This window comes from Pteropus alecto, unplaced genomic scaffold (assembly GCF_000325575.1).
Source record: "Pteropus alecto unplaced genomic scaffold, ASM32557v1 scaffold86, whole genome shotgun sequence".
In the NCBI taxonomy this organism is placed as follows: domain Eukaryota; kingdom Metazoa; phylum Chordata; class Mammalia; order Chiroptera; family Pteropodidae; genus Pteropus; species Pteropus alecto.
The window spans coordinates 17,060,546-17,070,981 of NW_006442109.1; the positions used below are offsets into that span (position 1 = coordinate 17,060,546).

Consider the following 10,436-nt stretch of genomic DNA (forward strand, 5'->3'; position numbering starts at 1 on the left):
CCCCTGATGCTTTTCAAAATGGCCATGTAGTGGCTTTGCATTGCTTTTTGGATAAAATGGAAAATACTTAACATGACCTGAAAGACCTAGATGGTTTGGCCTTTACCTATATTTGAAGTCTCACTGTGTAACACTCCCTTCACATCCATTCCTGCCTTTTATTGCCTTCTGTTCTTTCCTGCCATAGAGCTATTTTTTACATACTAGTCCTTGTGTCCACAACCTCTCCCTGGCACATAACTCCTATATGTTATTAAGATCTTAGTTTAACATTATATTTTTAAAAAGCATTCACTGACCTGGTTACCTGCTTAAAGCACCATGTACCCCCATCATGGCATTTATTACAGTTGCCCTTTACTTTTGCTTGATGAATTGTCTAAATGACATCCAATTTCTTCACTCATAAGGTGCATGACTACAAGGACCACATTTATTTTTTATCACTTTTATATCTCCAGCCTCTAATAAAGATCTGGCAGGCACCTAGCAGGCCTCATAAATATTTCTATCAAATGTCCTGTTTTTAAGTAGAATTCCAGTTAAACCATCACATCATCCCTCTTGAATCTTTCATCATTCCTTCCTTCAGTGTGTTTCAGAGGCAATTATTATGTTCCATACACTGAGGCACAGCAGTGAATGAGATGGGGTTCTTGCACTCATGCGGCATCTGGTTTAAGTTGATTGACATCATTTCAAAAGTCACTCTAAAGCCAGATTACTCGGTTTCCTAACCTCTGCGGAAGATAAGTTTATTATTATTTTTTAAATAAATCTAACTTTCTGATGACTATGAGGCAATCTTGTTTTATTTTATGGAAACCTTATTTCTTTTTTTTTTCTTTTTCTTCTTCACTTGTAGCAAGTATTACTTATCAAACTCCATTCATTGGGCCAGAGACCCTTGTGGTGTTAATGAAAAACTTGCCCCTTGTATAGCACCCTATTACACTTGTGAGTTCATCGGCCTGTCAGTGGCCTCAGGAAACCTTATTAAACATACAGACCTGAATAATTTTAATTGCTTACCTAATTACATGTCTAATCAGAATGAGAAGCAAGGTACAAAGAATTAAAATGGAAAAAAATATACCCGCTCACAAAAGAAAACCTTATATATATTAGACCCCAAGGAATAACTTACTGTATATCCCAAAAACATCCCTCAAAGAGAAAAGTTAGAAATAAGGCAAGACTTTTTAACTTGTTCATTTAATAACTTCTATTAATAAATCCCTGTCATCATGCCATCAATGGCTCTTGAATATGAACATAGCCTGATTATACAAACTGTCTCACAAGATATCTTAAAGCTCTGTAGTCACTGTAACATATTTGCCTGTTAAACACGTTGGAGGACTTATCAAGTTCAGTTTTGTTCTATGTCCTATAATACTACTAATTTAATCCAAAAACATATCGTTTTGTGTATGTAACGAAGGCGGCTCCTAATTTCATTATCCAAGCCATTGGAGCATCACTTACAGGTTGACGCAGAACCAAAAACTAATAGCCAATATTTACAGAGTGTACAAAGGTTTTCGCACACATCAGTATTTAAGCCTTCATTTATTCAACAGATATTTTAGAAATTGAGTGCTAATTCTATGACAACCTTTAGCTAAATACTGGGAATACAGTAATTATAACAGTAGTTATCAAAATGTTATCTCAGAACCAGTGGCATCAGTGTTACCTGAGAACTTGTTAAAACTGCACATTCTCGAGCCTACTGTATCAGAAACTTTGTGGGTAGGGCCCAGCAACCTATGTTTTAACAAGTGCGCCAAGTGCTTGCTCAAGTTTGAGAACCACTGACCTATAAAATGGCCCCTGGTGTTATATATTAGAAAATTGGGCCTCAAAGAAAGATAAAACAGACTTGAGATACAAGAGACTTTTCCCCATCATTTATCCCCAGAGATTAGAAAAAGTATATAATATGGCATATAATATGGGCATAGTATTATATGTGCTGAGTGTAAAAAACATATGAATATTTGTTGAATGAAAAAAATGAATGAATCCTCCAAATAGTTATGTTATCATCCAATCACGGCAACAGCCCAAGCAATATAATCCTAACTTACTGAAAATGTACATATCGATAACAAATGTATTTTTGAAAAGAGAAATGTTCACCATGACAATGAGAATTATAATGTAAAAACTATTGATTCTTACATAAAAGAGGAAGTTAGCAAAGGTAATCATTAATATAACTATTCAATTTTTCCATACCTTGTTATTTTGCCTTAATTTGCTTAGCTCCAATTTATACTTTTCTGCTTCTTCTAGAGCTCTATTCAAGCGAACTTCTGTAGCATTTTGACTAGTGGAAGCTTGTTTTTGAAGTCGTCTTTTATTTTCTAATTCCTGTAAAGTAAAAGAGATATATGGAGCATTTATAAATATGTTTCCTCTACTATTTTGCAACATTTTCCATTTTTACATTCCTTGCTTTCTCCCAAATTTTACACACATACACACACACACATACACACACACGCACAGAGCATTAGAGGCTGAGCACTAAGTGATAGAGGTCTCAAGGAATTCTTGACTTGGTACTAGAAAAATATATCTTCAAAGATACAGTCATAAATTAGGCTTTCAAATTATTTTTAGTAATTCTCTGCCTCTCTTTATTGACCCCAAGATACAATATAAATATTCTCTATATTTTATAAGCAACTCTTTATAGTTCTTACTTTGGGAACCTCCCAAAACACCAATGTAAGGCATAAACTCCCACATAAATATTGTTGTGTAAAACTGACAAGGTATATCATTTTAAAAAAATAATTGTTAAATACAGAGCATTCAACATTAGTCTTATAGAGAAATCCCAATTCTGAGCAAAAACAACAGATCCTATGGATTATTTTTTACATTTTGGGGTGGGTTTAGACCTGCATTTCTGCAAATATTCTAAGAGATGCTGTTGCAGAGAATCTGCAGGCCAAACTTAACATAAAAAAGAAACATGTACATATAGGATAAACTCCAAACTCCATCATAATTTGGCACCATAATCTCATATCCAACCCCAGATGTTCCTTTTGGCTATGTCAGCAGTACTTGGATCTGTCAAACAGTCATGCTGTATCTTGCTTTTGAGCCTTTGCTCATGCTCTTCCTTTTGCCTTGATTCCTACCTCATCCTCATTTTTACGTGACTAGCACCTACTCAGCCTTTAAGACTCAGCTAGGGCTGTACACTACGGTTTTACCTCCTCTCAGAAGCCTTCCCTATATTCCTCACTATCCTCTCAGGTTGGATTAAGTACCCTTTCTTCAGAGCTTCTATATAGCATCTTGGTATACATATATCATAGTACCTATTGTGTGGAACTGAATCTACCCATTTAGTTCATTCTCCTCACTATAGAGTAAGCTTCTTGGGGATAAGAACTGTCTTAATTTCCATATTCCCAGCACTGTAGTGGCATGTAAGAGGTACTGGTGACATGTTTATTGAACAGAATTTATTTTGTAATACTTAACTCACTCTTCTTTGCACAGCCTGCAATGCCTAGTACAGAGCCTTATACAAAAAACATAATAAATATCATGGAATTGAAATGATGCAGTTAAAAATACAGTTCTCTTTTTTCTTCTTTTATAAATTTTCTCCTGGCTGTATCACTGTGTTTTATTTCAAAACTGATCTCTCTGGCTCTGAGTAATTAAGGGGAAAACTAAACAAAACACATGCTGCTCTTTATGTAAGTTTCTAAACAAATCAAACTGTGTATGAATACCATCTGCTATCACCAGCCTTCTTCACAGCTTTGTGGGTGGTAGCTTACACTAAGAGCAAGCCCAATTTATCTCACTGTTCACATGGAAAATGCAGAGATTCTCATTAGCTACAAAGTCCACAATTCTTGGTAACTTTGTAACCTACTTCACAGAAAAATGAAAACCATCCTTCACCACATATGTCCCCTACTACGGAATCAATACTGTCTGTCCCTCTTCATGGGAGAAGTGAAAAAGAAAATAGATAATCAGAAGAATAGTAAAGCAGGAAATTTTCTTATTTAAGTAAATCCACTAAAGACAGGAAAAACCTTTTTGAAAACTTGAAAACATTTCTATTTTCAATCATACTCAAGTACTTTTTATAAAATGCAGACAGGATACCAATATTGTTATGAGAGAGCTTGGATCCTGACAATACTCAATAAAGTAAGTCTATTATTACAAAAAATTTGGCAGTTTTCATATTTCTAGAGAAAAAATTTATGAAAAATCTGAAGCCCTGAATTTTACATTAATTTTAAAAGAAAAAGCTAGATAACTTATATAAAATCAAATCTAATTTTAACACTCAACTACTATGAGATACAAGGAGAAATAATTTACCATTCTCTCAAATTTTAAAGCATTCATATAATACTAGAAGAAGGCAAAAAGAGAAAAAGTTATCAGTAGCCACAGGAAAAGACAAAATCTAGTAAATGCTTTAAGAGTAACACAAATTGAGTTTGAAGGCCTTTCCTGAATGCTGACAACTTTGTATAAAGCCTTAATAATGCCTAAAAGCTGGGGACTGACAAGAGAGTTCGAGTTTTTCATTCTAGACCTTCCATTTGAAGGGAATTAGGAATTTTAGAGACTAGGATCACTTTCGTAAGAACGTTACGGGTTTTGTAACTGGTTCAAGGTTATTCTATTTGATGGTCTGTGGCCTAGTAGAGACAGCAGTTAATCCTTAACATTAAAAGCCAGTGTGTCTATTTTCAGAGCGAGATCCACTCCTTTTCTTAGTGTGGTCAGTTTTAAAATTCTTAGGGAGAGAAGCATTTTGTTGGTGACTAGAGAAGGGAAATCAAGACCTTTTGTCTTGGTGAACACTATAATTTGGGGAAGCAATTGCTGAGCCTGGCTCCTCCATGTAAAAGCTTTAGCACTTAGACCTACTAAATACTCACAAAACACCTTCACTTAGGCAAATTACAGCCAGAGCCTTTTTCAAAGACCCAGTCTTGAGAGAGCAAGGTGTTTTACAGACTGTCTGAATGGAATATGGGACCATTCCTAGTCCATTGCATAAAGAATTTAAAAAATTCTCAGTGACATCAGAAGCATGGCAGAGTGAGAGATGTCCCCAGATCTCTCCCCTTAAAACAACAACAAACTGAACAACTAAACTCAACAAAAAGCACCCAACCTGCACACAAGCACATCTGAGCAATGGATCTGCAAATAAGAGCTACCACAGGTCAAAACCTCGGGAGTCAGGTGGTAGACTGGGAGAAACAAAGAAGTGCCTCTCGTAGCCAGAGCTCCCTGTAGGAGTAGGGGTAGGAAAGAAGATGCCTGAGAGAGCTGTGAGCTCCACACAGTGGCAGTGCCCAGGGACCAGGTCAGAAAGCAGGAAAGTGGGGACGGCAGAGAGGCAACAGCTGATTATTAACAGCTGCAGTTGCAAAAGATGAAGCCAAGCTGCAGCCCCCATCCTCCAACTCAGAGGGCGCCTCCCCCAATATCCTCCAAAACCAAACACCAGGAGAATCTGAGCAAACGCTACCAAAACTGTATATAACACTGACAGGGACTGAGACTGAGGGTAGCAATAGTGATTGAATATTTATAAGAAAAAAATGCATTATTAAGGCTATATATAAAGCAGGGATCCAAGAGGCTTAGACAACACCTATTGGAAACCAAAAGGAAAACGCCTTCTTAGCAACAGGCTAAAGAGAGACTTTTATATGATAAATCTTCTTTCTGGGGGGAAAAAAGCAGAATACATTTCCATTGATGTCCAGGTGGAGAAATAGTCCATTAAACGCCATGAACAACCAAGATGTTCTCCGGAAAACAAGCTTAAAAACACAGAAATATGAGACTTAAATAACAGAGAATTCAGGATGGTACTTCTGGAAAAACGTAATGAGATCCAAAATAATTCATATCAACAATTCCAGGAATTGAAAAAAAAACAAAAACAAAAACAACTAGATCAGCAGAATGAGTTTTTTAGCAGAGAGACTGAAACCCTAAAAAAGAACCAAATAGAACTTCTGGAGATGAAGAACACACTAAAATACATGAATTATGAAGTAGCAAGCTTAGGAAATAGAGTCGACCAAATGGAGGAAGAATAAGTGATATTGAAGACACAATCTAGAAATAAATCAGAAGGAAGAAGATAAACCAAAAAATGAAAAATAATGAAAGAGAAATACGAAAACTAGCTGACAACATCAGGAGATGAAACGTAAGAATAATGGGCATTATCGAAGGCGAGGAAAGGGAGCAGGGACTAGAAAGCGTTTTCAGACAAATAGCTGACGAGAATTTCCCAAATCTAAGGAATGAGCTGGAGCTTGGAATTCAAGACGTCCACAGAACACTCAATTATCTCAAGCCAAAAAGGTCTTCACCAAAATATATTGTATTAAAATTATCAAAAATCAACAGCAAAGACAGAATTCTCAGGAAAGCCAGGGAGAAGAAAGCAATAATTTATAAAGGAAAACCCATTAGATTATTGTTAGACTTCTCAGCACAAACCTTACAAGCCAGAAAGGAGTGGAATCACATATTCAAAATATTAAGTAAAAGGAACTACCAGCCTAGAATAATGTGTCCAGCTAAGCTCTCCTTTAGATATTAAGGAGAAATAAAGACCTTCCCAGATATAAAAAAAATCGAGGGAATTCTCTACTACGAGGCCTGCACTATAGGAAATACTAAAAGGGGTCAGCTCACTTAAAACAAAATGACCAAAAAATATGTGTGTGTGTGTGTGTGTGTGTGTATGTACACACACACACACACATATATATAGCATAAGGTGACCATCAGGCAAATGGAAACAGAGGAGTGCAACCTTTACTAAGAACAGGGCATTATAAGCTTAAATAATAAGAAGAGAATTACTATAGCAAGATAGTAATGAACGTTCAGCATACACAGGGACAAAGTGAAACAACAATGACTGAAAAGGGGAGGATTCAAAGATCTACATTCACAAAAGGGAATGGAGATTAAGAACATGCAGAAGAAAATGGGTGACTGTATATATATAACTATCCTTTACATATTCATAACAGTAACCACATGCTAAAGATTCAGAACTGAAGTACATAACATAAAACAAGAAGGAACAGAGAGAAAACCCACAAAAACAAACCAAATTAAAAAAATGGAAACACGAGGATAAGGAAGCAACAGAAACACTGAGCTACCAGAAAGCAAAAGATAAAATGGCTACAAAAAGATCTCATATTTCAATAATTACCCTAAATGTAAAAGGACTGAACTCACCAATAAAAAGGCACAGAGTTGCAGAATAGATCAAAAAACAAAACCCAACCAGATGCTGCCTCCAGGAGATACATCTCAGCTCCAAAGACAAATATAGACTCAAAGAGAAAGGATGGAAAATGATATTTTAAGCAAAAGGCATTCAGATAAAAGCGGGAGAAGCGGTACTAATATCAGATGAAATAGACTTCAAAATAAAAAAGGTAAAGAAAGATACTGAGGGATACTTCGTAATGATAGAATCATGCACCAAGAAGACATAACACTTATTAAAACCTATGCTCCCAATCAGGGAGCCCCGAAATATGTAAAGCAAGTACTAACAAAACTAAAGGGAGAAACAGACTAAAACACTATCGTAGCAGAGGACCTAATACCCATACCCTACTGACAGATATGGACAGATCATCCAAATAGAAAATCAATAAGGAAATAATGTCCTTAAATAACACATTGTACCAACTGGACATATCGACCACATACTAGGACACAGAGATAGCCTCAACAAATAAAAGAGGGTTGAAATCATACCAACCATATTCTCTGATCATAATGTTTTGAAACTAGAGATCAACTGCAAAAAGAAATCAGGAATAACCACAAATTCATGGAGATTAAACAACATGCTACTGAAGAATAACAGAAAAAACATCCTTACACGACACATTAGACCAACTGGATATAATTGACATATTCCATCCCAAAATTGCTGCTTATACATTCTTCTCTGGAACATTCTCAAGAATCGACCACATACTGGGACACAGAAATAGCCTCAACAAATATAAGAGGGTTGAGATCATACCAACCATATTCTCTGATCATAATGCTTTAAAGCCAGATCAACTGCAAAAAGAAATCAGGAAGAACCACAAATACATGAAGATTAAAAAACATGCTACTGAAGAATAACTGGGTCAGAGAAGAAATAAAAAGAGAGATCAAGAGATATATGGAAATGAATGATAATGATAGTACAGCCTATCAAAAGTTTTGGGACATGGCAAAAGCAGTCATAAGAGGAAAGTTCATATCATTACAGGCCTATCTCCAAAAACAAGAACAAGCCCAAATAAACAACCTAACACTTTATCTTAAAAAACTAGAAAAAGAACAAATGAAGCCTAAAGTCAGCAGAAGGAAAGAAATAATCAAAATTAGAGCAGAAATATATGAAATTGAAAACAAACAAACAAAAAGATAGAAAAAATAAATGCATCAAAGAGCTGGTTCTTTGAGAAGGTTAATAAAATTGACAAACCCCTGGCTAGACTCACTAAAGAAAAAAGAGAAAGGACACAGACAAAATCAGGGATGAAAGAAGAGAAATTACTACTGATATCGCAGAAATACAAAGGATCATACAAGAATACTATGAAAAAGTATATAACACCAAATTTAATAACCTAGAAGAAATGGGCCAGTACTTAGAAAAATACAGTCTTCCTAGACTGAATCAAGAAGAACTGGAAAATTTAAATAGACTGATCAACAGTATGGAAAATGAAACAATCATCAAAACCTACCAAAAAGTAAAAGTCCAGGACCAGATGGCTTCACCAGTGAATTCTACCGAACATTCAAAGAAGATTTAATACCTATTCTCCTCAATTTAATATCTACTCTCCTCTTCCAAAAAATTGAAGAGGAGGCTATATTTCCCAATTCATTTTATAGGCCAGTATTACTCTGATACCAAAACCTGGTAGGATAATACAAAAAAAGAAAACTACAGACCAATGTCTTTCATGAACACAGATGCAAAAATCCTAAATAAGATACTCGCTAACCAAATATAACATATTAAAAAGATTATGCACCACAATAAAGTGGGCTTCATCCCAGAGACACAAGGATGGTTCAACACATGCAAATAGATTAATGTGATACACCACATAAACAAATTAAAAAACAAGAATCATATGATCATATCAATAGATGCAGAAAAAGCCTTCAACAAGATACAGCATCCATTTATGATCAAAACACTAACAATTGATATAGAAGGAAAGAACCTTAACATAATAAAGGCCATATATGACAAACTCTCAGCCAACATTATACTTAAGGGTGAAAAACTAAAAGCTTTTTTTCTAAGATCAGGAACAAGACAAAGCTGTCCACTTTTGCCACTGTTATTCAATATAACATTGGAGGTCCTACAGAGTGCAATCAGACAAGAGAAAGATATAAAAGGCATCCAATAGGAAACGAAGAAATCAAACTGCCACTATTTGCGGATGGCATGATTCTCTATATAGAAAACTCTGAAGACTCCACAAGAACACTAAAAACAATAAGCAAATACAGTAAAGTTTCTGGGTACAAAAATCAATGTTCAAAAATTCATAGCATTCCTATACTCTCATAATGAACTGTCAGAAAAGTGGAAAAATAATTCCTTTTGCAATTGCAACGAAAAGAATAAAATACCTAGGAATAAATCTAACGAAACATGTGAAGGACCTATCTGATGAAAACTATAAGACCCTATTCGAAGAAACTGAAGAAGATACAAAGAAATGGAAAGATATTCCATGTTCTTGGATTGGAAGAACCAACATAGTGAAAATGACCTATTACCTAAAGCATTATACAGATTTAATGCAATCCCCATCAAAATCCCATCAGCATTTTTTAAAGAAATAGAACAAAAAATCATCAGATTTGTGTAGAAGCACAAAAGACCCCAAACTGCCAAAGCCATCCTGAGAAAAAAGAACGAGGCTGGAGGCATCACTCTGCCTGACTTGAAATTACACTACAAAGCGACAATAATCAAAACGGCATGGTATTGGCAGAAACACAGACACACAGACCAGTGGAACGGAACTGAAAGTCCAGAAGTAAACCCATGTTTACATGGCAAATAATTTTTGACAAAAGAGCCAACAGTATACAGTAGAGAAAGGAAAGCCTCTTTAATAAATGGTGCTGAGAAAACTGGAAAGCCACCTGCAAAAGAATGAAACTAGACTGTTGTCTATCATCATACACCAAAATTAACTGAAAATGGATTAAGAACCTGAATATATGACCTGAAGCAATAAAATACATAGAAGAAAACATAGGAACTAAACTCAAGGACCTTGGACTTAAAGATGATTTTATGAATTTGACCTCAAAGGCAAGGGAAGTAAAAGCTACAA

At 35.4% G+C, this 10,436-nt stretch overlaps 1 protein-coding gene and 1 non-coding gene across 3 annotated transcripts in view; both read right to left on the reverse strand.

Annotated features, from left to right (window-relative positions):
- Positions 1 to 10,436, reverse strand: part of TEX9 (testis expressed 9) — a 57,800-nt gene that overhangs the window by 20,056 nt on the left and 27,308 nt on the right. For both annotated transcript variants that reach the window (XM_015596113.2, XM_015596112.2), the window contains one exon: positions 2,245 to 2,379. In XM_015596113.2, the coding sequence (XP_015451599.1) occupies positions 2,245 to 2,379 (135 nt within the window). The remainder of the gene's footprint in view (positions 1 to 2,244; positions 2,380 to 10,436) is intronic.
- Positions 858 to 1,009, reverse strand: LOC112469904. The gene has a single exon (XR_003042757.1). It is a non-coding gene; the product is annotated as a small nucleolar RNA SNORA62/SNORA6 family (small nucleolar RNA).